Source organism: Thamnophis sirtalis, unplaced genomic scaffold (assembly GCF_051295495.1).
Source record: "Thamnophis sirtalis isolate CommonGarterSnake01/CBP01778 unplaced genomic scaffold, rThaSir2_p1.2 scaffold_13, whole genome shotgun sequence".
Classification (NCBI taxonomy): domain Eukaryota; kingdom Metazoa; phylum Chordata; class Lepidosauria; order Squamata; family Natricidae; genus Thamnophis; species Thamnophis sirtalis.
In genome coordinates this window covers 29453812-29481460 of record NW_028261393.1, presented here as the reverse complement: position 1 = coordinate 29481460, position 27649 = coordinate 29453812, and the positions used below count along the sequence as shown (strand labels likewise).

General features: G+C 45.8%; 1 protein-coding gene across 1 annotated transcript in view; it reads right to left on the bottom strand.

Moving 5' to 3' along the window:
* The window catches only part of CSF3R (colony stimulating factor 3 receptor), a 36498-nt gene extending 9356 nt beyond the window's left edge, over nt 1-27142 (bottom strand). Inside the window, exons 1-13 of the mRNA XM_087728052.1 lie at nt 27067-27142; nt 26855-26939; nt 23852-24021; nt 19118-19417; nt 16791-16914; nt 16334-16518; nt 15234-15388; nt 14770-14920; nt 13764-13840; nt 11339-11552; nt 2928-3116; nt 1570-1671; nt 506-652 (exon numbers count right to left, since the gene is read on the bottom strand). Of these exons, the coding sequence (XP_087584178.1) occupies nt 506-652; nt 1570-1671; nt 2928-3116; nt 11339-11552; nt 13764-13840; nt 14770-14920; nt 15234-15388; nt 16334-16518; nt 16791-16914; nt 19118-19417; nt 23852-24021; nt 26855-26939; nt 27067-27142 (1975 nt within the window). The remainder of the gene's footprint in view (nt 1-505; nt 653-1569; nt 1672-2927; nt 3117-11338; nt 11553-13763; nt 13841-14769; nt 14921-15233; nt 15389-16333; nt 16519-16790; nt 16915-19117; nt 19418-23851; nt 24022-26854; nt 26940-27066) is intronic.
* Between the last annotated feature and the right edge of the window lie 507 nt (nt 27143-27649).

Here is a 27649-nt window from a genome sequence, read left to right as displayed (position 1 = left end):
TCATAGACTGATTCATCCTGTTTCCTCTAGGACAACCTGACAACTTCAAAACTTATGGACTCCATGCTAGCTGGGGAATTCTGGGAGTTCAAGTCCACAAATCCTAAAGTTGCCAGTGTTGGATGGAGACCCTTGCTCTAGTCCCATCAGGCAAAAGGGGCCAGAATTTCTCTAGAGGCAGTGGCTGCTCTCTTCTTAGCTGAAATCCAGTTTGAGCTAGTGAGGGAGGCAGAGGGGGTTCCTGCTTTGAGGGGAGAAATCACCCACTAACCCCATAATTGCAGGGAGGTGCCAAACCAGGGGTGAAATCCAGCAGGTTCTGACCGGTTCTGGAGAACCAGTAGTGGAAATTTTGAGAAGTTCAGAGAACTGGCAAATACCACCTCTGGCTGACCCCAGGAGTGGGGTGGGAATGGAGATTTTGCAATATCCTTCCCCTCCCACCAAGCTATGCCCACAGAACCGATAGTAAAAAAAATGAATTTCACCACTGGGCCAAACGTACTTCTAACTTCTTCATTGGGATCGATCCAGAAGAGAGTATAGCCAGTGATGAACCCATTCTGATCTTCAACAGGGAGAGGATTCCACCAAACCTCAGCTGTGGACACCCCAATGTTTTGGGGATGGATTTTTGGGCTGCTGGCTGGAGCTGTGGAGACAGGAAGAAATCAGAGTAGGATCAACTGCATGTCAAAGTGAAGAATATGCTGAGGGAGGGTAGACCCATTGGGTAAACAGAAGAGACTAGGCTTCAGCTTGCCATGAGCAGTAACAGAATAGAAGAGTTGGAAGGGACCTTGGAGGTCTTCTTTTCCAACCCCCTGTTGAGGTAGGAGACTCTATATCATTTCAGACAAGTGGTTCTCTAATCTCTTCTTAGAACCCTCCTATGTTTTTAAGCATCTGCAACTTCTGGAGGCAAGCTGTTCCACTGGTTAATTGTTCCCCCTGTCAGGAAATTTCTCCTTAGCCCAAAAGGTTGCTTCACTCCTTGCTTAGTTTCCATCCATTGCTTCTTGTCCTGCCTTCAGGTATGTTGGAGATTAGGTTGACCCCCTTTTTTTGTGGCAGCCTCTCAAATATTGGAACACTGCTATCTTATCACCCGTGGTCCTCTTTTCCCTAGACTAGACATACCCAATTCCTGTAACGGTTCTTCATATGTTTTAGCCTCCAGGCCCCCAATCATCTTTGTTGCTTTTGAAACGCTTCTGGTCACCCCTCAAAAAGTTTAAAACTGGATGAGCAAAAGTTCTTCCTGATTCTACTCACTATTTACTAATACTTATTCATTATGCCATCCTCTGATAACAGCACTGAGAAGGGAAGGGATGGAAAGCTTACATTATTATAATTTTGGAATTTAAGTTGATTATCAAGCTTAATTTGCACTGCTATTTTTCTTCTACAATCCATTTGTAAAACAATAATACCTCCAGAGACAATAGGAAATTACATAGCTCTCCCTCCCCTCACGTAAAATTCCAACCAAGGATATTTTCGATTGAAAACAACTCTGCTTTGGGTGGACGCTGAGCTGAAGCAGCTCCTGTGTGGAAGATGCACCTTTCTGCCTTGTGTAAGCTTCTATGGATTGGGGCACCCCAACTTTGTCTCTGTAGAGAGGGTAAACGGAGATCTGGTAGCGCTGGAAAGGTTCAATGTCTTCTGAAACAGAGAAGGGGCAGATGTTAGTTATGACTGAAGGACTGGGGTCGAGTGGGGTACGTTCCCACCACCTATTAAGCTGCTTGCTCTACTGTTGATTGTGCCCTTTCAAAATGTTGCCCTGCTAAACCTGCAATTATTATTGTGAAAAAAAAGTTACTTTTGCATATTCCCTCAGGAGCTGGATGTCGGGGTTCCAAATAGCATCCAAAAGTAAATCCAAGGCAAAGTATTGCTCTAAGTTCCAATTTATTAAGAGAGCCTTGTTGGCACAGCTGGAAAAACCCAAATCTGAAAACTTCCCAGTTTTCCCCACCCAGTTGAAAGTTCAAGATCTTACCCCCACACCCACAAGTCCATCCCATGGTCCAATTTCCACTGCCATGCTGGCAGTTCCACCCATCCAGATCCAGTCAGGTGCCGAGGTGTAAAGACAAAAATCACCTTTCTAGAAAGAATTTTGTTGTGGCTACATAGTATGTGACTCCTTACAATTCTTCCTTCCATTTTCCCACAATAGAAAATGCATAGCAGAATAATAGAAAGTGTGGCAGGCCAAAGACCCAAAAGGAAAGATGGCTGCAGGCCTGACACCAGGTCCATATTAAATGCTGCTTGAATAGAGACAACTCTCATCTAAAATGTATCTGAATATAAGTACATCTTATACTGTACATCTTACATCTTTCTGGACCAATATGGATCCAAGCCATTGTGGGCAGGAGATCATCTCATTATCGCTAGAGTGCAAAGCCAGGTGGAAAATGTCTCAAAGTCAAGTCCCAAAGGCACTTTTTCCAAAAGGTAACTGGATTTTCTTGGGTCTTTTTTCTTAGAAAATGTTCTATTTTTCATTCAAGAAGCTTCTTCAGTTCTTCAGAAACACATTAGACAAAGTTTTGTTCCTTCCAAAGTTTTGCTTCTTCAAAACTGAAGAAGCTTCTTGGATGAGAAGCAAAATGTTTTCTAAGAAAAAAACAAGAAACTCCATTTGCCTTTTGGAAAAAATACCTTCAGGACCACCACAACCTGGATGATGGAGGATCTCCTTAGCTATCAAAGACAAGGTTTCCTAGTTTGGGTAAAAGCAACATCTGATGGTAAGACAAAGTTAGCAGAGCAACATGATGAATCCACCTGGTTCATATCTGACCAAAGTTGTGCAACCAAATTGGGAAACTTTGGCCAGATAAATGTCAGAGAGATTTGCCTTCGCTCCCCAAAGGTGCCCCCTCCTTCCCCTGGGGGTGGATTACCTTGGATCAGGGTTTCTCTGATGCTCCCATTATGTAGCTTTTGCCACCCAATGCTGCTTTCTTCTGCTGCCGAGGTCACTCGGTGCCACTCAACAATGTAGCCTGTTGCTGGGGTCCTCGGAGGATCCCACCACAGCTGGAAGCTCTTCTCATTGTGTGGGGAGGCCTGGATCTTGAGCACAGGCTGACCTGAGAACAATATCAGAGAAGATAGCAGAAGTGAATGGAATTGAATACTTTACTTAGCCAAGTGTGATTAAATACAGAAAAAATTGGGGGGCGGGGGCTGGAGGCTAAAACATAGGAAGAACGGTTGCAAACATTGGATATGTCTAGTCTAGTAAAAAGAAGGGGTGATATGGCAGCAGTGTAACTAACCAAGGAGAGAACCAGCCTAGAACTAAGGAGAAACTTCCTAAGAGTGAGAACAATTAACCAGTGGAATGGCTTGCAAGAAAAAGGAGGAGGAGGAGGAGGAGGAGGAGGAGGAGAAACAGAAGAGAAGAAAAAAAGAAGAAAGAAAAGAAGAAAAGAAGAAAAAAGAAAAAGAAAAAAGAAGAAAAGAGGAAAAGAAAAGAAAATGAAAGAAAAAGGGAAGAAGGAAAAGAAAAAAGAAAAGTAGAGAAAAGAAGAAAAGAAAAGAATAGAGAAAAGAAGAAAAGAAAAAGAAATAAAGAAGAAAAAAGAAAACGGAATAGAAAAGAAGAGGAGGGGAGAAAAGGAGGAGAAGAAGAATTTGTCTGTGGTATAGAAGCACTCAATATACATACACAGCAACAGAATCTCCACCCTCACCCACATAATAATCCCAATAAAAGGGGAGGGAATAAAGAAGATAATAAGAAGCATAAATATTACCATTACTAAAATGGTGAATGGAAAAGGAAATGGACATTTAATCCTGGAAGAAGCAAGGAAAAACGTAGGCAGGAAAAACTAAAGGTACACAAACAGATTTAACAGATGAACAAAGTTGGAAGGGATCTTGTAGGTCATCTAGTCCAACTGCCTCCCCCCACCCCCACTCAAGCAGGAGACCCTACACCATTTCTGACAGATGGCTGTCCAATCTCTTCTTGAAAGCCTCCAGTGATGAAGCTCCCACAACTTCCGAAGGCAGCTTTTGTTCCATTGGTTGATTCTTCTCACTCTCGGAAACTTTCTTCTTATTTCTAGGCTGAATCTCTCCTTGGTCAGTTCCCATCCATTGTTCCTTGTCTGGCCTTCAGGTGCTTTGGAGAATAGCTTGACCCCCTCCTCTCTGTGGCAGCCCTTCAAATATTGGAAGACTGCTATCATGTCTCCCCCTGGTCCTTCTCTTCACTTGACTAGCCATGCCCAGTTCCTGCAACCTTTCTTCATATGTTTTCATCTCCAGGCCTTTAATCAACTCAGTTGCTCTTCTCTGCACTTTTTCTATACATCTTTTTTATAGTGTGGTAACCAAAACTGTTTTTTTTGGCTGCCACTGCACACTGTTGGCTCATATTTAATTGGTTGTCTACTAAGAATCCAGTGTTTGGGTTTTTTGAACAGTTTGTATCCTTCTATCAGTATGTTCCAGTCATGGCTTTTGTCCCACCAAATTCTGTAATTCCAATTACTGTATTTTTCAGACTATAAGATGCACTCCCCCCCCCCAAGTGGGTGGAAATGTCTGGGAGGCCTTCAGAGTGCTCCTGGAGGCCGAGGAGGGCAAAATCTGCATCTGTGGAGGCCAAACATGATTTTTTCCTTGTTTTCCTTTTCAAAAACTAGGTGCATCTTATACTCCAATGCATCTTATAGTCCGAAAAATACAGTTTATCACATCTACCTTCATGTATTAATAGTTCAAGTTAACTCTGTTTGTTCCCCAAACTTTGTGCATTTCTATATACTATAGACACTTTATGTCTTTATGTCTGACCCTGGGTATACTTCCTATGTCTCCTATTTGGTATTTGAGTTTGTCTTCCTTGCCATCCCTCCTTACCTCATTATTTGACTTGTTTTCTAGGGGTTTTCGCTTGGAATTAGGTCCTGGAGATTGGTCACCCTCCCCCCCTCAATTTTGGTTTAAAGCCCTTCTGATAAATTGAGCCAGCCATTTTCTGAAAACATTCTTCCCACTCTTTGTGAGGTGCAGCCCATCCCTTGCCAAAAGCCCTACATGGAGGTAGTGCACACCATGGTCCAGGAACCCAAAGGTTTTGTGGTACCATCAACCCTTTAGCCAGTTGTACACTTTTAGGATCCTTTGTTCTCTTACTGGATGTTGACCTTTCATTGGCGGTACAGATGAAAAAATTACTTGTGCACCTAATTCCTTAACTTTCTTGCCTAGCTTCTCATAATCACTCAATATTGTTTTCAAGTCCTTTTTTTGTGTCATTCGTCCCTACATGTAATAGTAATCTGTAGGTAAAATCTGTGGGTTTTATTATTTTCCTTAGGTTCTCAGCCACATCTTTGATTTTTGCTCCAGAGAAACAACATACCTCTCTGAATTGACTGTCTAGTCTACAGATGGCTTGTTCTGTTCCCTTGAGAATTGAATCTCCTATCACCAACCCTATAATTATAGTTGGGAAAAACCTGGTTTAAAACAGTAACTGTGAAAGGGACCTTGGAGTCCTAGTTGGACAATCACTTAAACATCAGCCAGCTATGTGCAGTGGCAGCCAAAAAAGCTAAAACAGTCCTTGGCTTTATAAACAGAGGCATAGAATTAAAATCACGTAAAATATTAGTAGATTTAGATTTAGATTTAGCCCGTTTCCCTGGGGGGACTCAGGGCGGCTCACAATCCAAAAGGAAAGGGGGGGGAAACAGACTTTTTACAAATAAGACAATACATAATTAAAACACAACATTCATACCATTCGGGCGGGTTACAATCTTAGCCCCAGGCCTGACGGGATAGCCAGATTCTGAGGGCTGTGCGGAAGGTCTGGAGGGTGGTGAGGGTACGAATCTCCACGGGGAGATCGTTCCATAGGGTCGGAGCTACCACCGAGAAGGCTCTCCTCCGCGTGGTTGCCAGTTGGCATTGACCAGCAGATGGAACTCGGAGGAGGCCTAATCGATGAGATCTAATAGGTCGTGTGGAGGTAATTGGCAGTAGGCGGTCTCTCAAGTACCCAGATCCACTACCATGGAGGGCTTTATGGGTGACAAGTAGCACCTTGAAGCGTATCCGGAGATCGACAGGTAGCCAGTGCAGCTCGCGGAGGATAGGTGTTACGTGGGTGAAGCGAGGTGCACCCACAATCGCTCGCGCGGCTGCATTCTGGACTAGCTGAAGTCGCCGAATACTCCTCAAGGGCAGCCCCATGTAGAGCACATTGCAGTACTCCAGCCTAGAGGTCACAAGGGCACGAGTGACTGTTGTGAGAGCCTCCCGGTTCAGGTAGGGGTGCAACTGGTGCACCAGGCGAACCTGGGCAAATGCCCCCCTGGTCACAGCTGACAAGTGTTGTTCAAAAGTCAGCTGTGGGTCCAGGAGGACTCCCAAGATGTGGACCCTGTCTGAGGGGTGTAATGTTTGACCCCCCAGCCTGAGTGATGGAATACTTGCCAAATTGGTGGGAGGGAAACACAACAGCCACTCGGTCTTATCTGGGTTGAGCACGAGTTTGTTAGCCCTCATCCAGTCCCTAACAGCTTCAAGTCCCTGGTTCATCACGTCCATCGCTTCATTGAGTTGGCACGGGGCGGACAGATACAACTGAGTATCGTCCGCATACTGGTGGTGTTTTATCCCGTGCCGCCGAATGATCTCGCCCAGCGGTTTCATGTAGATGTTGAAAAGTAGGGGGGACAGGACCGAACCCTGCGGCACCCCATATGTTAGGGGCCTAGGGGTCGATCTCTGCCCTCCAACTAACATCGACTGCGACCTGTCCGAGAGGTAAGAGGAGAACCACTGCAAAACAGTGCCTCCCACCCCCACCTCTCGCAGCCGTCGCAGAAGGATACCATGGTCGATGGTATCGAAAGCCGCTGAGAGGTCAAGGAGAACCAGGATGGAGGCATAGCCTCCGTCCCTGGCTCTCCAGAGGTCATCGGTCAATGCGACCAGAGTGGTTTCTGTGCTGTAGCCAGGCCTGAAGCCGGACTGGAATGGGTCAAGATAGCTAGCTTCCTCCAAGGCCCGCTGGAGCTGAAAGGCCACCACCTTCTCAACAACCTTCCCCACAAAGGGGAGGTTGGAGACTGGACGATAATTGTTAAGAACGGCTGGATCCAAAGATGGTTTCTTCAGGAGGGGTCTCACCACCGCCGCTTTAAGTGTGGGGGGAAAGACCCCCTCCCGAAGGGAGGTGGTAACAACCGCCTGGATCCAGCCCCGTGTCACCTCCTTGCTGTTAACAACCAGCCAGGAGGGGCACGGGTCCAGTACACATGTGGAGGCACTCACAGCTCTCATGGCCTTGTCCACGTCCCCAGGGGCAACGTCCTGAAACTCAACCCAGCGATGGTCTACCAGATTATCCCCTTGTGCCTCGGCTGGATCTGCAGAATCGGAGTCCAACTCCGACCGAAACCGAGCAACTTTGTCCACTAAGAACTGGACGTAGTCCTCAGCCCTACCCTGCAGGGGATCCCCCGTATCCCTCCTATTTAGGAGGGAACGGGTTATCCTAAACAGGGTGGCTGGGCACGACTCAGCGGAGGCGATCAAGGTGGCAATATAAGATCTTTTTGCCATCCTAATTGCCCTGATGTAATCCTTGATGCACGATGTTAGACGTGCTCGGCTCGATTCGGATTTGTTGGATCTCCACAAGTGCTCTAGGCGTCTCTTCCGGCGCTTCCTCTCCCGGAGTTCCTCGGTGAACCAAGGGGGCCTCCTGGATCCACAGCCTCGGAGCGGCCGTAGTGGTGCAATCCGGTCAAGAGACTCCGTTGCTGCCGAATTCCAGGCAGCAACCAGGGTCTCCACCGGACTGTGGGCGAGAGTATCAGGAATAACCCCAAGCTCCGTACTGCTTTACAAAGTCTTAGTAAGATCACACCTGCAATACTGCATCTAATTTTGGTCACCACAATACAAAAAAGACTTTGAGACTTTGGAAAAAGTGCAGAGAAGAGCAAGTAAGACGATTAAAGGCCTGGAGACTAAAACATATGAAGAATAGTTGCAGGGTTTGGTTACTCTAAAGAAAAGAAGAATTATGGGTGATATGATAGCAGTATTCCAATATTTGAGGGGCTGCTACAAAGAAGAGGGGTCAAACTTATTTTTCAAAGCACCAGAAGGCAGGACAAGAAATAACAGATGGAAACTTACTCAAAGAGAGAAGCAATCTGGAATTTAGGAGAAACTTCCTAACAATGAGGACAATTAACCAGTGGAACAGCCTGCCTCCAGAAGGTGTAGGTGTTTCACCACTGGTGGCTTTTATGAAGAGACTGGACAGCTATTTGTCTGAAATAGTAAAGGGCGGTGGTGGCGAACAAGTGGCGCACAGAGCCATATCTTCCAGCACGTGAGCTGTCAGCTCCAGAGCTCCTGCAAGTGCTGGCCAGCTGATTTTCAGCCTTCCGGGGGCCCTGGGGAGGCTGCTTTCATCCTCCCCAGACATCAGGAAAGCCTTTAGAGCCTGCAGAGGGCAAAAGACGGGCCCAATGGGCCAACTGGAAGTTTGGAAACAATCTGATTCCGGGGGACTCTGGGGAGGGGAGGCCATTTTCACACTTCCTAGGCTTTGGAAAACCCTCTGAAGCCCGGGGAGGGCGAAACACCCCCACATCCCCCCGTACCTGGGGGTCGTGCGTAAATGTGTGAGGTCATGTGCACATGCACAGGTGGGCGGGGCGTATTGTATTGTGGGTGTGGGCACACATGTACACGCTATCACACAATTTTGGCACGCCTTTACAAAGAGGGTCACCATCACTGGTCTAGGGTCTCCTGCTTGAGCAAGGGCTTGGACTAGAAGACCTCCAATGGGCCTTCCAACTCTATTCTGATTAACTGACTTATTGAGGGGAGGGGCATGCTTTGGGGTGATCACTAGAGGTTGACCTCATCCCCCCTCCCCCGATCATCAGACTTTGCCTTCAGGCCACCAGATGGTCAAGGATAACCAGTAGGGCCTGGTGTTCGATGCTATTGGCTTAAAGAGAAAATGCCACTTCAGTAGGAATAATGGCTGCCTCTTTTATGGATGAGGGAGGAGATGAAGGCAATGTCATGGGGAGATGGCAGAGCATGTTTGGCTCCAGCATAAACTTACACTGAGAAAGAAAGCACAGCTTGCAAACAACAAAGAGCCTGCATACGTACAATGACAATAAAGATTATACTTATACTATCCAGGAAGATCGGCTTGTTTCGAAAGAAAAGGGCTGAGCTTCCTGTTTTGTTCCTGCTCCTTCTCATGCATTGTGCAATTGTTCCCTCCCACAAAGCACATGTAGAAAAACTCCCCCACAGAGAGAGGTTCTTGGAAAATCAGGCTTTGCTGGCCTTTGGCCTTTTTTTCATTTGCATCTAGCTATGGCGTGAACAGGTCGAGCGCTTTTTTCTGCTAAGGTCTGAGCGGGTTGCCTTCTTCTTGTCACCAAACCAACAAGGCCTCTTCTTGACTCTTCCTTTATCTGTGGCTCCTCCAGTCTGTCCCTCTTTACGTGGTCAGGAACTGTGGGACCGTTGACGTGTGTAGGCACTGCAATGTACTTTGCCACGTGTTTGATCAGAGGGGGCAGCATCGACCGAAGGCCTATTGGGCACCAGATGTTAGTGCCCAATCTTCCCTTGCTGCTTTTTCCAAACATCTCTGCCTGCTTTGGGCAGAGAGAGTCTGGTTCTTTTATATCAGTTTCTTCCTCTTAAACCAGGGGTGTCCAAACTTGGGAACTTTAAGACTTTAGACTTCATCTTCATCTATGGTGGCTGGAGAATTCTGGAAGATGAAGTCTAAAGTCTTAAAGTTCTCAAGTTTGGACATCCCTGTCTTAAACCCATTTGGTTTCTAGAAAGCAAATCCATGGTCCAGCCTGGATTGTCTCCAAGAGCAGCTGATCAACAGGTGGCAGAAGGGGACTATTTGGTGAAGCAGGAGAGAACCAACTCAACTCTTGGTCAACTGTTGTTCAGTGGCTTCTGAATATGGCTTCAGGGAACCTCAGGAACAGCACTGCATCCATGTCCAAACAAACCCTCTGATTTGCTTGAAGAATTTCTCTAGCCTCATCATCTTTTGGATGTGGGTTTCACTCTCTTCCAAGGGAGGAAATCCCTTTGGATGCACCTGTCATTAATCTAAGCCTACATCCAATTTAACAACTGAGTCCAACAGATCACAAGAATACTCATGAACTGCACCTCCCAGGCCACAAGAATACTCATGAACTGCACCAGCAGCCTGCTCCTGAGAAGATTGTCCTTCCCAGAATCAAACTCAAAATATGATCAACTGTGTTAATAAGAGAAAGCCTGTTTGGTATAGTGGTGAAAACACGAAGCTAGAATCGATTGGACCCTGAGTTCTCATTGACATAGAGCCAGCTGGGTGACCTTAGTCCAGTCAGGCCTTCTAAGCCCTTCGAGTAAGCAATGACAAAACACATTTGAAAATTTTGCCAAGAAAACGGCAGGAACTTGTCCAGGCAGTTGCCAGTGGTCAACATGTGCTTAAAGGCACAAAAAATAAAAACAAAGTTAAGCCATTTCTAATCTTCCTATAAAATCAAATTGAAAAGGGCACTCAGTGACCAGGGATTAAGTTCCTGTAGAGACTAAGAAAAAGCAATAACAACCCAGCTTCCCCTCCCATTTTTCATCACCCTCGTCCCCAGACAGAAAATATGCCATTCCACAAACTCAATTTTATAGAAACCTGGTACACACTGATCAAATGTTAAAATCTGCAGCAATCATCCTCAATCCACAGAATGAAGCAAGTAAGACTTCTCAGATCTAGGGCACCCTACAGCTCAGGAACACTCTGAAGCAGGGGGTTTCAATCTTGGCAACTTTAAGACTTGTGGACTTCCAGCTCCCAGAATCCCTCAGCAAGCCATAGCTAAAGTTATCTGCTTTGAAGGACCGAATTGAACTATCTCCAAATGGCCCTATTCCCCCCTCCCCAATTTCATAAAACAATGTACTAGGACACAAAACAAAGAGCAGAAAGAATAACTATACTAACAGAATACAGAATAACAGAGTTGGAAGGGACCTTGGCGGTCTTCTAGTCCAACCCCTGCCCAAACAGGGGACCCTATACGAGTGATGGCTAACCATTTCTGGACCAAGTGCCCAAAGCAGGCGCACATATATATATATATGTTTGGGAAAATCTGTATATGGAGATAAAAGTTACAGTCCCCCTCACCCTCCTTTTAAAGAAAGACCTAAAAGAAAATAAACTGAATAGCAGATTCATAGAAATGGGATACCGAGTTAGTCTACTTCCTACCTTTTTTCTCTAGCAAGAAGATTTCTGTGGGTTGAGATGCACCTCTGGAGTTGTAAGCAGAGAGATAGATCCTTTCGGCTCCTGGTGGCATCAGGAATGTGCATTGCCTCTGGGTGGTGTTACACAGAGAGAGTGAATTGCCCATGTGCTGCGTGGTGCTGAGTGCTGCCCAGTATCCCAGGATTTGGCCATTGGCCTCATGTGGCTTCATCGGCTGTAGAACAAGATCAAGGCAGATGAAAATGCAGCACATGAAATCTGCAGCCCATATTGCCTGCATTCACACAGCACAATCAGAGAGCAAAAGAGCTTAGAGTTTGCACACTATCTGTCAGGCCTGCAGCCATCTTTTCTTTCGGATCTTTGGCCTGCCAACTTTCTATTATTCTACTATGTATTTTCTATTGTGGGAAAATGGGAGGGGGGATTGTACAGAGTTAGATAATATGTAACCATAACAATATTCTTTCTAGAAAGCCAAGGTCATCGTTTGTCTCTGCACCTCTGCACCTGACCGGAATTGGAGGGGTGGAACTGCCAGCATGGCAGTAGGAGATTGGACCCTGTGATGGACATTGGTGTGGGGGCAAGATCTTGAACTTTCAACTGGGTGGGAAAAGCCTGGAAACTTTCAGATTTGGGTTTTCCCAGATTTGCCAACATGACTCTCTTAAGAGATAGTAGGAAGGGAAGAGGAAGAGTGGAGGAGAGGTAAGGGAAGAAGAAAGAGGTAAGGAGAGGTGGGAGGAAGGGCGAGAAAGAGAAGGAGAGGAGTGTGGAAGGGAGAGAAAGAGAAGGAGAGAGGGCAGGAAGGGGAAGAGAGGGTAGAAGTAGGGGAGAGGTAAGGGAAGAAGAAAGGGGAAGGAGAGGAGGAAGGAAGGAAGTAGAGAAGGAAGGGGGGAGAAAAGAAAGGGATAATAAGGTGGTGTTACAACAGGCGCTAGGGATGGGAAACAAAGCAACTCAAACTGTACATTATAACCTTTTAAATGGAATAACAAAAGTATAAGAATGGCAAAGAAAAAGAATAACTATGTGAATGTATACCTATAATTGTATGTAAGAGAATAAAGAATATAAAGCACAATATAGGTAAACAATATTTTGTTATAAATAGGTAAGTATAAATAAATATAGAATTGTACATAAAAATGGATAACGAATAAGGGGACCATCAATGCAAGATAGAAATGTGTTCTGACCCCCCCCCCTTCGTTCAGAAATAAAAGCCAGACAGAACTTCAAAGGAATGTTTTTATCAGTCCCAGCTCGGGCTGGCTGCGAGCCCAAAATAAACACAGATAAATTCTCTGCAAAAATTTAAACAGCAAATGCAAAAACAAACTCTTACAGCAAACCACTTCTCCAAGTTGGTTTCTCTGAATCATGAACACGAATGGGGAACCTAGACTAGAACAGGAATGGAATGGAACGAACGTTGACTTCTGCAACCAGGGCGTGGCACCATCAGTCTTTTTATCCGCAGGAGAAGACCCTAACGAGCAACAGCTGCTCGTTATCCTCTCCTGTGAGTCGGTCAGCCCTGCATCCCGACACAACTCACAGGAGGTTTCTGCTGAGTCACAACAGAAATGTAAAGAAGGGAAAACACTAACTGTAAAGAAACCGATACGGAACTGCTGTATGATATATGATGGAACTTCTTGTTCCTATGTTGTTTTAAGTCATGTGTTTGTTTTTGTTGATGTGTTTATGTGTTTAAAATAAATTTTTTTAAAAAAACATGACTCTCTTAATAAATTGGAACTTTGAGCAATACTTTGCCTTGGACTCTGATTTACCTTTGGATGCTCTTTGGAACCCTGACAGTAACCTTTGTTTTCACTGTAGCCAGTCCTTTTGGGGCTAAGTAGGTTTCGAGAGTTCAGGACATTTGACTAACTTGTTTGTATGAACCCAGATTAGAAATGGGCCAATGTAGTACAGAAAGTCCTTGACTTACAATCATTTGCTTACTGACCATTCAAAGTTACAATGGCACTGAAAATCTTATGACTGTTTTTCATGAGCATTGCAGGTGGTAAATTCAGACTCTTGGCAAACGGTATGTATTTATGACTGTCCCAGGTTCATGTGAGTGATTACCCTTTGTGTGTCCTTCTGATAAGGAAAGTCAATGGAAAAGACTGATTCATTTAACAACCGTGTTACTAACTTAATAACTGCAGTTATTCACTTAACAACTGTGGCAAGAAAGGTTGTAAAATGGCACAAAACTCATTTAACAACTGTCTTGCTTAGCAACAAAAATTTTAGACTCAGTTGTGATTGTTCATTGACCGCCTCTAATACGACTACCCTCTTCCTCCTGCTCCTGCTTGGTCACCTGGCTGTGGTCTCCTCCCAAGAGCAGCTTCTGGAATAAAGTGGCCTTGCGTCCTTGCCCAGTGAGGTACCTGCTTACCTTCCATAGCAGCTGTACCTCTGTCCCCTTCTCTGCCTCTCGCAGCTTCCACCAGGCATCAAGGGCTCCTGAAGGTGCTGTGGGAGAGAAAGAGGCTTCAGCACCATCGGCATTTGGCCCTGGCCCTTCTCCTTCAAATCAGCCACGTTTTGCAGCCCAGGAAAGGGAAGCCTCGCTCAGCCTCCACTGCCTTCAGCCACGGGGCCACACTTCAGAAATTGTTTGCCATGGCTGCCTTCTGGCTGTCACCTCCTAAAGTTGTCATGGTGAGAAAATGGGGGGGAGGGCATTCCACACATACTTTCGGCTAGTTGGATCTCAGATTACTGCAGCAGACGTGCGAGGGGTGCACCTCATTGGGGAATGTGATTTATGACTCAGACTGAGGGGAGGGAAAGAACAGGGGTAAAGTTCAGCTATATTTCAAATAAGCTAAGATCTGACTGCATAAAACAGACATTGCCAAAATTCTCCTAATAAATAACTGGTTTCCCTTTTGAAATTTGACTCGAGGCTCGTGAATCAATTAGGGCATTTACTGGAACCTGACACTGGCACTTAGATGAGAAGCAAAACATTTTCAAAGAGAAAATCCAAGGAAGTCCAGTTGCCTTTTGGAAAAAGCCGTGAACTGGATGATTGAGGCTCTCCATAGACGTTTTCCAGCTCATCCCGAGGTTCCTTTTGCTGCATAACTAGTCTTGCCCTAACTTTTCAAGATCAGGTAATGTTATCCAGGGGCTCCCTAAGCATCTGCTTGGAAAATTCCCTCCCCCTCAATTCTTCACTAAATATAATTGATAGTAAACAGACGTGACATGATGCAATCCTTCACTGGACACTGTGTCCTACTTCACTGAGAACGACACACTCTGGATACGGCCATAGAAAGCGGTTCCTCAACCCACCTAGGCCAAGCTGTCCCAATGCCCTGGCTCTCCCAGTGACTTAGAGGGCTTGGCTATCTGTGGGGGGCAGCAGCCATAGGACTCTTCCACGTCCCCACCTTTCTCGTGTGTAGTGAAGAGCTTGGCCGGGCTCCAGCTGCTCCAGTAGCTGAGAGGCAGGCGCCTGCAACGCATCTGGAAGTGGTAGAGGCTGCCAAAGAGGAAGCTGCACTGCCGTATCTGCCGGCTGGAGGTAGTGATGTTGTGAACCTGGGACGAAAGAGAGAATGGGAAAAGGAGGCGCATGGAAAGGCTCCTTCCCTTGACCCCCCCCCCCGACCACAGGACCCTCCAGCTTACAGGAAGAGGCCAGAAATGCTTTGAATAAAAAGCCCTTTGAGCGGACGGAAGAGGAGCAGGCCAAGGTGTTATGGATGGCTACCAGAAAGGGGCCGAAGCCTGAAGCATAGGGCTTGGGGACAGGGATAGAAGGGAAAGCCACGCCAAAGGTGCCTTGACTGTGCCCCCCAGAGAGGTCCTATCAAACAAAGCCGTTCTGCTGTCAAGCCAAAGAGGGACTCACAAGGCTCCACTCCAGGCTGCCTTCCACCTGGTAGCGCAGGTCACAGGCCTGTTCCATGAGTTTGCTGTCCTTTCCTGCCTCCCATCTGACCACCATGCAGTCGCTCTCCTCGGAGAGGGGCTTGATGTCCTGGATGGTCGGGGGCTCCAGCCAGGCTGGAAGGAACAATGTGGGGTGTGAGAGAGCGAGCTTTGTACTTTGTTTAAGTATCTTAATTCCCACCTCCAAAGCTATCCCCAGGGCAGATAGCAAGAAGAGTCAAATCAGCACCCTAAACAATAAAATTGAAAGGCAACCTATATCACACAGTAACAGGAAAGGTCATTGGAGAGGAATGGAAGGGCTTCTCCCAGGGGATGGAAAAGTTGTGCCAGATGCCTGGCAGGCATCCACACCACGCCTCCAAGGGGATGTCCATCAAAAGTCAGTTCTTGGATCTTTAGGGTGATTTGGAACAGATTTTCTCCCCACCTTGACCTTTGGAAACCATAAATGGGTCTGTTCCTGCTTCAAGTCTTGCTTTTAATGAAGTTCCACTTTTCTTTAGAGGATGAAGAATGGACCACCCAAAAAGGCTGTGTGCCATTCAAAAAAGTGTCCTTGTTGTTTGGTATTGATATGAGATGCCAAGGTAGAGAGAAAAGAGAACTAGCCATCCGTCCGCCTTCTTTCTTCCCAGAGGTGAGGCTTTTTGGGTTGGCTGAGGAGTGGGGAGGATGGGGTCTTCCCCCCTGGGCATCCCAGAAGTGCTTTTTCCTTGAAGAAGTTTTGCTTCTCAAGTTCTGAACTGAAGAAGCTTCTTGGACGAGAAGAGAGACGTCTCCAAGGAAGAACAAAGAAAGTCCAGTTGCCTTTTGAAAAAGCATCTTTGTTCTTCCTTGGAGCATCTCCCTGGGCACTTATTTTGTGCTGAGTGACTTGCAAGCAACAGCTTTTCTCCCAGCTCAGTGAGGGACAGAAACCTTCCAGGCAAGACCGATGGCTTCTCACTTTGGCCTCTGAATGAACATATTGCAACTCTCCCTGCTTCTCACTGACACCTATGGATTCAGCCCGATTCACTAGAAAAGAAGGCAGGGAGACCTGCTGTTGGCACCCACCTAAATCCATAGGGTCTGCACACAAGTGCTCAGAGGTCACGTTGCCCAGGGCATTTTCCACAGACACCCAGAAAAGCATTTTTTGATACAGCTGCAGCTCCAGGCGTTGAAAAATGCAGGAGTGCTGGCCAGTCTCGGGAATGCAATCTGCGATGTGGGCCAGGGCCTTACACTCCCTCGAGCTCCTGAAACAACAAGGAGAGCTATCAGAGGGGCTAGAAGGGAGCTGTGCTCGCACCTGCCTGTGATGTGCAGAGAGGCTAACAGAACACAAGACCAGATTGAAGGGAAAGGCCCCACCTCTTGCAAACCTTATTCCAAGAAAAAAGGGAATAAAAAATTCCGATTTTTTTTTTAAAAGTTAAAGGTCAGGAAGAATAAGAACAAAGAGAAGCAGTCTTCCCCCCTCCCCTTGTTGGCCCAAGCCTGACTGTAACGGTCCGTCTCCTGTTCTTACCGGAATCCTTTCAGGGCCACACGGGTTGGGAGGAGGCTGTCCCAGCCTGGGTCCCACTGGCACGCCAGACTCTTGGAGGTGATGTTGAAGACGCAGGTGAGGTTCTGAGGTTGGCATGGAGGATCTGTTTGGCATTCACATGGCAACAAGAAAAAGGAAGCAGGAAAAAGTTTTCAATGACAATGTTGCAGGCAGCAACAGTCCTGTGACTTTGAGGGATTTACACTGAATGGTGGAGAATTAGATTTGTCATAATGCAACCTACCGTAAGTCTCAAATTTTGATGTTCATGACTGGTGTCTCGTTCAAATACACAAGCTTCCTCACCTCTGCTGCACCTCCCACCATCAACATTGATATGAGCCAGAATTCTGGCTCATAAAAAAATATGAGCCAGAATTTCTTATCTGACATACAACATCCATCAATGAGAGCAGAGTTGCCTCTTTGGTCTTGTAAAACCGGAGCCCCGTGACTGAGTGCACAGTGCAGGCCTTCTGAATGCAGGCAGTTTGTTAGGATGCAAATCTGTGGCTAAGTTCAGTTTTAGATTTATTGGACAAAAACACACCCCACAAAATGCATTTATGTGGCATTACTTTGAAGTCATTTCATTAACTTAAAATATTTACTTATGGCCAACTGTTGAACTTTGATTTCTATTCTCTTGAAGGAAGGAATGGCTAGCCAGCATTTTAACTGGTATCTCCCTGTCACTGATGAATGTAGCTTCACTTCTTTATTGAAGCCATCTCAAACAACGGCATGCTTTCCCATAATTTGGTTAGAATAGGGATCTCATCACACACTAAACTAGTGGTTCTCCACCACAACAATTTTGAGAGATGTGGACTTCGTCTCCCAGAATTCTTAGCAATGGCCATATTGGTGTGCAAATTCTGGGAGTTGAACTTCACACTTCACAAAGTTGCTGAGATTAGGAAACTACCAGTGGCTGATGGTAAACCTTTGAAGCTATCTCTGCTGGTTTCGTTGCTACCTGTAGAATAGCTGATGCTTGCACTAGTGGTTGTAACTCAGCTCTGCTCTCAAGCAAATCACAACATTCTGGAAAATATATCAATTGTCTGTTCGATATCAAATATATCAATATATCAATTGTCTGTTGCAGACCAGTACAAGCTGGATGTAGCATGTGACTGGAAACACAGGCCCAACTCTGGGGTTTTTAAAAAAGAGTTTAGAGAGCCATTTGTCTGAAGAGGTATAGGATTTCCTGCTTGAGCAGGGGATTGGTCTAGAATCTAGATCAGTGGTAGTCAACCTGGCCCCTACCGCCCACTTCTGGGCATTCCAGCTTTCATGGTGGGCGGTAGGGGTTTTGTCCGATACTGAAGCACTTCCCTTTTTTTAAATTTAATTCACTTCCCTACTTTATAAATTACCATTACTGTGGAACCGGTGGGCGGTTAGAAAATTTTACTATAACAGAGATACAAAAGTGGGCGGTACGTATAAAAAGGTTGACTACCCCTGATCTAGATGATCTCCAAGGTCCCTTCCAACTCTGCTACACTGATATTCTTTCTCACCTTCTCTGTTTGCCTGTTTGTTCCTCAGCTCAGTGAAATATGCTGCTTTTGAGCTTCAAGAAAGGAAATATATTGGAAACAACCAACCCAAGGGTTATTTTTTAGTTCCCCCAATGGGGAGAGAGTTTGTGGGGAGATGGGATGTGTCACTTTTTATACTGCAATTCTTGGGAAGAGTCTCCCAAGAGAGGAGTCTCCTTTTACCTGACCCCTTTTAGGTGAGTAGCAAAAATGGGGCCTTTTATGCTGCAGATGGGTGACTGCTTCTGTTTTTCTTCTTTGGCTTATAACAGAATAACACAGGTGGAAGAACCACCGCTCAAGGAGGAGATCCTATACCATTTCAAACAAGTAGCTGTTCAATCTCTTCTTTAAAGCCTCCAGTGATGGAGCATCCCCAATGTTTGAAGGCAAGCCATTCTCCTTGATTAGTTTCCATCCATTGCTTCTTGTCCTGCCTTTTGGTGCTTTGGAGAATAGTTTGACTCCCTCTTCTTTGTGGCAGCCTCTGAAACATTGGAACACTGCTATCATGTCTCCTCTACTCCTTCTTTTCATTAAACTAGACATACCCAGTTCCTGCAACCGTTCTTCATATGTTTTACCCTCCATCTCCCTAATCATCTTTGTTGCTCTTCTCTGCACTCTTTCCAGAGTCTCAACATATTTTTTGTAGTGTGGTGATCAAACCTGGATGCAGTATAAGTGATAGGCGTGTCTTTATAATCACTGCACAATGGACACTCTCATTTGGATTCCTGCAGAAAGACTTACATCCAGCCAGGATCTGGGTAAGGTTCATAACCTGTGGGATGCCATGTTCCTGCACGCAGCAGCTCAGGGGAGTCACAGGTTCATTGAAGGGGCCAACAGTGATGTTGGAAACTTCCACTCCGTCGCTGAAGCTGTACTGGGGTCCTCGAAGTTGTTGGTTTCTCAACTTCCAAACAATCTGGATCTTGCTATCCTTTGCAATATGGCAGTGGTTTCTCCAGATGGTACAAGACGCTGTGATGTTTCCTCCCAAGACGACAACTGAGGAGTTGACAGCCAAGTGACTGCAGGAGAGGGAGCCTGCTGAAGAGGGAGAAAAGGTTTGGAAGCAATGAATGGCAGGGCCGGTGGCTGATTGGCTGCCCTTTCCCCAAGGCAACCCCAGCTGAGACCCCGAGCACCTACCTCCTGGTATCCAGAGGAGGAAAAGAGAGCATCCCAGCATCTTTGCCCAGGAATCCCCTGGGCTTCTCATGCTTTGGCTCAGGCAATGTAACATTTCGTCCTGCAATTTACAGAAAGAGACATTCAGGCAGCTTCCAGCCATTCACCCTAAGGCCTGCCCATCGTGCGGGAATTGGTCGGCTCTGAAGGTGGATGACCGGTAGGAACACAGGCTTGGCTGACTGTGGGGCCTCAAAGAGAAAGGTGGCAAAAGGCTAGGATTTCATCCTCTTTTTGTGTACCACACAAAGGGGCATTAGCACCTTCTCGACAACTTCCTGGGCTTCTTTGTCCCCCTGCCTGCTGTGGCATCAAGTTTCAGTACACGATAACCTGAACCAGGACAAATGGGTGGACTGCGCACTGCTCTATTGCATTAGGGGCAGCTCTCCCTTATGCAACAGAGCACACTTGCTGCTTTGATGCATGATGGCTATTATTAAGGGGCTGATATCTGGCATGGAGGCAGCTATGAAAATGCCAACCATCCTCCAAGAATCTTTGGAATCAATGTCTGGTCTTAATGCTCTGATCCAACCCCATTATGAGTTGGTGAGCTACAACCTCATGGATGTCAGTCTCTGCTTCGCTACTTGCTTTCGGCTGCCATTGAAACGGGGAGGGGGAGGCATGGTATTTGGGAGGGGAAGTTTTCAGTACAAGAGTGATTGTAAAAAGGGAATTTTGTTCTCACCATCTACTGCGCATGCTGCAGATAGTGGATTTGCCGCCAAGGCCAACTGTCCGGCATACCAACCTGATGATGCTTTTTGAAGATGAAATCCACATGACACCCAAGGGGTGTGCGGATTGGACTATGGGATGGGGTTACCAGGGGGAGGGAGTTGGGTCACATATTGATATCTATGATTACGCGCGCTTTTCCTTCAGATCTTGCTTTGCTTAGCTGCTATCTACTCATAACCAGTAAAAGTACTCTTAATTCTGCAAAATGGAGTTGAGTGGTTTCTTTCTTGGTTACTGAGGGAGGCTGCCCTGACAATGGGTAAAGGCTGGACACCTGTGTCAATTCTCTGGAAAGAAAAGGAGGCTGAATTGCTGGAGCAGAGTGATGGGCTGTGCATCTGCCTGGATGTAAATGCTCGGCTGCTGGGGTTTGGAAGTCAGAGGCTGGCCCATTGATGATGAGAAAGGTCAATGGAACCCAAGAGTCACCCAAATCATTGAGTAGAAAAGCCAAAATTAACATAGAACCATAGGGCTGGAAGGGACATCAGAGGTCTTCTAGGCCAACTTGCTGCTCAAGGCAGGAGATCTTATACCATTCTGGTCAAGGGGTTGTCCAGTCTATTTCTGAAAACCTCCAGTGAGGGAGCACCCACAACTCTGGGAGGCAAGCTGTTCCATCCATTAATTGTGCTCAGTGACTAGAAGTTTCTCCTTACTTCTAGATTGGACCTCTCTTTAACATGTTTCTACTCATTACTTCTTGTCCTGCCTTCTGGTGCTTTGGACAATACATTGACCTCTTCTTTCCTGTGACAGTTCCTCAAGTACCGGAAAACAGTTATCAGGTCCCCCTAATTCTTCTCTTGGATAGATAGACATACCTCCCTCCCTCAAAGGTTCATCATATGATTTAACCTCCAGAGCCCTGATTATCTTTGTTGCTCTTTTCTTCACTCTTGCTAGGGTCTCAGCATCTTTTTTGTACTATGGTGACCAAAATTGGATGCAATATTCTGAGGGTTGCCTCACTAGTATATTATAAAGCAGTATATCATTTCTCGTGATCTTGATTTTGTTGATGCTGCCTAGGCCTGCATTGTCTTTTTTGGCAGCTGCAGGACCTCCTGCCATGTACTTAAGTGGTGATCCACTATGAAACCTAGAACCCTCTCACAGTTACTGACCTTGAGCCAGGTACCACCTATTCTATACCTCTGCATCTGCTTCTCCCTGCCTAAGTGCAAGACCTTCTCAACAGTGAATGGCATCTTGTTGTACAGAGCCCAGCATTCAAGTCTGTCAAGATCCTTCTGAATGTTGAGTCTAGTAACTGTTTTAATGAGAGAAAAGAATAAATCTAGTTTTGTTCCTGCCTGGAAAGGGCTTGTAGACTTTGGGCTTGAGGCAGGAAAAAAAATGAAATATTCACATTGAGATTTACTGTTAAATTAGTTTGTTATCATGCAAATGGATAGTACTTATTAAGTATGTAAAAGTAATTTTACTTTGTATTTTACTGTGCTGAAAAAAGTTTGGGAGTCAAAGCTGTTTTTTTGCTTTCCCCCTTTAACCTATGCTTCTTCTGCTTTCTTTCCCTTTCCAATTTTTCTACTACCTTTGTTTTTATTTGCATTTTATATTATGACACTTAACAAGAAAAAGAGAAGAAAAGCAAAAAAAAAAAAAAGACTGCTGATTGGAGCAACCAATCTTTCCAGTTTAGATGACTTGGAGATTTGTCTGCCTGGAAGTGTGACTCTCTTCATATCAACTAGGAGGATCCTGAGCAACACTTATCACCCCCCTTGAAAATGCTGAGCCTCCCCCCCCCATCCTGCCCTTGCAACAGCAGCCCCCAAGCTGAACCCATAGGCAAAAGGGGCTCAGGCACCTCAAGGGCTGGCTTGGTTTGATGATCTTGCTAGACACTGGAGCAACTTGCCAGCCATTTTAGTTGCAATCCGGCCTCCTGGCATGCAGCACCACCCCTCCATCCCCATGCGGCTGTGGTCAGGCACTCAGGAAGTGGGATCTTGGCAAACCCCCTGCCCTCTGGCCATTCCTGAGTCCAGCAATAGCTTCAGTGGCAGCTGCAGCAGGCAAAAGGCACGCAGGCAGCCCAGTTGGCACACAGCTGCATTCTGTCCATAGCCACAGCATGTAAGGTAGTGCGAGGGACCCTGGAAAGATGGAAGAGGCTGGGATGCCCAGCCCTTACCTTAGGTGAGCTCAGGTGCCACAACTCTGCTCACTGGAGAGGACTCCTCTGCCAGCGAGCCTCCCCACTTCCCCTGGAAGAAAAATGATCCTCCCAACGCCAAAAGCTGTCGTTATTCTCTCTCTCCGAGCAAGGTGATTGCAAAATGCTGCTGAAAGCTTTTATCTGCCCAACTCTCAGGAAGGAAGGAACTCTGTGGCTGACCAGCTCACACGTGGGGTGCACACACTCCTCCTCTGGCTTCCCCCCTCCCTCCTGGCTTTCACAGAGCCTGGCCCAGCGTCACTGGTGGAGCAATCCACACCTTTGTGGCCCCCACCAGCCGGGCCTGCTCAGAAATCGGGAGAGCCACCTGTGGGTGGGTGCCAGGTGCCTAGTGCTCAGGAAGAGGCCGGGTGGGCTGGAGTTGTCCTTTCCCTCAAAAGCCCAAATATTTCACAGAGGATAAAATATGATCGGGAAAGAGGTAGTCCTCAAATTATGACCACAATTGAGCCCAAAATTTCCATTGCTAAGTGAGACAGTTTTAAGTGAGTTTCGCCCCATTTTATGACCTTTCTTGCCCAGTTGTTAAGCGAATCACTGTAGTTGTTAGCAACACGGTTGTAAAGTGAATCTATCTTCCCCATTGAGTTCACTTGCCAGAGAGTTGTAAAAAGTGATGACATGAGCCAGGCACAAATGACTCATGGCAGGGTCTGGCTTTTGATCACGTGGGGATGCTGCAACATTTGCAAGTGTAAAATATGGTCCTAGGACTCTTTTTTCAGTGCCGTTGTAACTTTGAATAGTCACTCAATGAATGGTTGTAAGTCGAGGACTACTTATAACTTGGTTGTGTTCAAGTGATACCCTTAAGCAAGGCAAGTCTGGATCCGGTTGAGGCCTCTGCCCATCGGCCCTGGCTCAGGAGGTCTTAACGGAAAGGTTTTGATTTCTTTTAGGCGTTGGCTGAATCGGGTCCCTCTGATATTACCTGGTCATTTTAGAAAAAAGGTTTAATTCAGAAACCTGGTTGAGTCTGTCGTGTGAATGGAGCAAAGCTGTTACTCAGAGGCAGGATGCAAAGCTGACCCATGGCCGAAGGAGGAGGTCTGGTGTCCTGCCGGGAGAGAGCTGTGGTTGCAGAAGGCAAGAGAAGGCCCGGCCAAAGGGGCAAGCCTCCCCCTTCCTCAGCGGCCTCAGTGGAAAGGATGGGTCGTGATTGGGAAAAACAAGCTTATTGCCCAATTCTACACGACCAGCAAAGTTTCACTTCCTGAGCCAGAGGTTGTTTATTACATAATTTGGCGGTATGCTCACTGCAGGCAGGAGTGGTTTCCATTAGCCTTTCTGAGAAAAGAAACTAGTCCTCATTGACCACTCTTCTGGGCTAGACATACAATCGTCTGGTGCCCTGGCCAGGGAAGTGTTGGGTTCACCAGGCGAACTCTGCACCTCATAGGAGAACTTTAGTCTTTCCAAAGATCCCCTGGATTCCAAGGATGGGGGTTTTATATCAGGGTCGGTCAGGAATGCCAGATCCTCTTTGGGACAATCTCTCTCATACCACCTTTCACGGAAGGAAAACACCAGGCAGACGGACAGAATGCTGGAGAAATGAGGGCTGCTTTAAATATTTCCCCAATATGTCAAACCGAAAAAAATGCACAGGCAGAAAACGTTCAGGTGCTCACTTACCCATAAGTTCAGAGAAAAAATCCTGTACATTTTTAAAGAAATGGGGCTTTCAACATTTTTGGAGGAGCAGTGCCCAGAGCCTGAAGGGCAGAATTGATCAGTTCTTGACTTATGACCACAACTGGGCCCAAACTTTCTCTTGTTAAGCAAGACATTGTTACGTTTTCCCCCATTTTACAATATTGTTAAGTGAACTACTAACACAATTGTTAAGTGAACTACTGCTGCAGGGGTGGGTTTCAATTTTTTTTACTACCCATTCTGTGGGCATGGCTTGTTTTGTGGGGGTGGCTTGGCAAATTTATGTTTCAGATTGGAGATGGGAAATAAAATATGCTGTAAAACTTTTTTAAAAAAGGCCAAAGGAAGCAGCCTCACCGAGCTGAATGCAAGAGAGTTGGAGGGTCTGAAGAGTGTATGGTCTTGTTCGCTGCCTGTGAGCTCCGGGGGGGGGGGGGGGAGCAGCTGAGTGAGCAAGCCAGCAATCTGCTGGCTGCCAAGCACCCTGCTGTTGAGTAAACTTGCTCACAAGTAAACTGCAGATTAGAGGCAGCCAGCAGATCCTGGCATGCTCACTTGGCTGCTCAACCCCCCTCCCAGCTCGCAGGCAGCAAATGAGGCAGTTGTGTGGATGCACGTGGCGAAGACGAGGCAGGGCGAGTGTTGGACTAAGCCGGTTCGAGGGTGTGGCCAGCCAGCCATCACTACCGGTTTGGCGACCCATGCCCAATTGCCACTACCGGTTCTCCCGAACTGGTCCGAACCAGGAGCAACACAGCTCTGCACTGCTGTTGTTACATTAGCAACCTGGTTATTAAGTTAATGTGGCTTCCTCATTAGCTTTGCTTGTTAGAAAGTCACATGGGCCCCGGACACTGCGACTGTCATAAACACAAGCTAGTTGCTAGGGGTATGAATTTTGATCATGTGACCACAGGGATGCCGCAACGGTTGTAAGTGTGAAAAATGGTCATACCACTTTTTCAATGTGTTGTAACTTCGAACAAACATGAAGCAAATGTTGTTAAGTCAAGTACTATGTCAAGAACACTTCCTCGCTCACTGGCGATGGTTGACAGTTGGTGGGGTGCAGGGAGTATGTATTCTATTGATCTGATTTGCCTCAAGTCACTCTAGAACTCCTCTACTCGTACTAGGGCCTCCTGCCTGAGTAGGGGGTTGGACTAAAAACTTCTAAGGTCCCTTCCAAGTCTCTTATTGTGATACTGATTCATAGAAATCACTCTAGAGATTTTTTAGCTACACTCTTTTAACTCTGATTTTTAAAATGTGTTTTTTTTCCAGGATAATGAGATAATTCAATGCAGAAATTTGGTGGATAAAGTTAATCTCTTGAATGTGTGAGGTTTCTTTCACTAATCAGAGATCCTGTCCAAAATCGGGCTTTTTGGCCAAATTGAGTTTTGACTACACAGGGAATGCTCATATCTGCAAATGAGCAGGATTTCTCAGGTGTCAGGACAAAAGAACGATAATATGTGTTTCTCAAATCTGAACTCACGTCTAATATCAGCCTTTCTGGCCTAATTGAGTTTCGACTGCATAGGGAATGTTCGTATCCACAAATAAGCAGGATTTAAAATTTCTTGTTCCAGGACAAAAGAACAATATGTGTTTCTCAAATCTGAACTCATGTCCTATATCAGCCTTTATGGCCTAATTGAATTCTGACTGTACAGGAAAACGTCAAATCCACAAAGAAGTGGGTTTTGAGCTTTCCGGTGCGAGGAGAACCAGAATATGTGTTCCTTTTGCAAAGCAGAGATTGTGTCCAAAATCTGGTGTTCTGGCCAAATTGCGTTTTGACTGCACAGGGAATGCTCAATATTTACTCACGTCTAAAATCAGCTTTAATGCTGAGAGAATGAGAATCTGTGTTTCTTTCCCTAAGCTCGCGTCCAAAGTTATGTTTTCTGGCCAATTAGAGTTTTGCCTCCACAAGGAAAGCTCAGATCTGCCAAAAAGCGGATTTAATCTTTCTCCAGCCAGGAGAACGAGAATATGTGTTTCTTTCACAAATCTTGTGCCCAAAATCGGGCTTTTTGACCTAATTTGAGTTGTGATGCTACTGGAAAAGCTCAGATCCGTCAAGAAGCTGGATTTAAGCTTTCCAAAGATAGGAGGAGTATATATGTTTCTTTCGCAAATCAGAGATTCCGTCCAAAATCCGGCTTTTTGGACGAATTGAGTTTTGACTGCACAGGGAATGCTCATATCCGCAAATAAGCAGGATTTCTCAGGTGCCAGGACAAAAGAACAACAATATATGTTTCTCAAATCTGAACTCACATCTAATATCAGCTTTTATGGCCTAATTGAGTTCTGACTGCACAGGACTGCACAACTTACCTCACTTGAGGCACCAGGTTTTGTCTTGGTTTTATGATTTTATTTTTTATGAGTTTTCTTATAGTTCTAGGTTTTATTGTTCTTGTGAGTCACCTAGAGTTGTGTTTTAAGATGGGTGGCCATACAATTCTTTTAAAACAAACAAAAAACAAACAAACAAACATGGTTAACAATTATTTCTTGTTTTGTTTGAGGTTAGAATAATGGCTCAAAATCCCAAATATTTAAAAAAGTTCTCCCAAAACTCCCATAGACTTGTTGAATAGGAATTCTGTGGGACTTGGCATCATAAATTTCTTATACCATCTGAAGTAAGTCAGTTTTATGTAAGTTACCAGAATACCTTGACCACTGTTCCCATCTCAGCCTCCTCTTTTTTTAGGACACCATTCTTGGTGGGAACCAAAAGTTGTTGGAAATCTAGAAGAATTAACAATACAACCATTCTCTTCACAAAGTTTATATCATCCTCTCATTGGGCCAGAGGGATCTCAAGAGTAACAATATCTTGAAGTGTCTACCAGAATCTGTTAATTTGGTGGATTACCACTATAGGTGGGGGATCTCAGAAGTTTGGCATTAGCAGTAGTGTGAGCTGTGGTAGGCTTGTTCATGCTGCTCATGATGAAAGGGAAATGAGTGGGTTCTGTGACAGAGGAAGGCAGGTGTCTTCAGTTAGCATGAAGAAAGCCAACTCATCCACAATCAAACTAGGAGGAGACATTGCAAACCAGTTCTGCACAATTGTGAACAAAACTTAGAATAGAATAGAGCTGGAAGGGATCTTGGAGGTCTTCTAGACCAGCCCCCTGCTGAAGCAGGAGAACCCATACCATTTCAAATGAAGGACTGTCCAATCTCTTCTTAAAAACACCCAGTGCTGGAGTGCCCATGATTTCTGGAGGCAAGCAGTTCCACTGGTTAATTGTCCTCACTGTTAGGAAGTTTCTCCTTAATTCCAGGTTGTTTTTCTCTTTGATTAATTGCCAACCATTGTTTCTTGTCCTGCCCTTCGGGCTTTGGAGAATAATTTGACCTCCCTCTTCTTTGTGTGGCAGCCCCTCAAATACTGGAATACTCCCATCATGTCACCCCTAATTCTTTTTTTCTTTAGACTAGCTTCTGTTTAT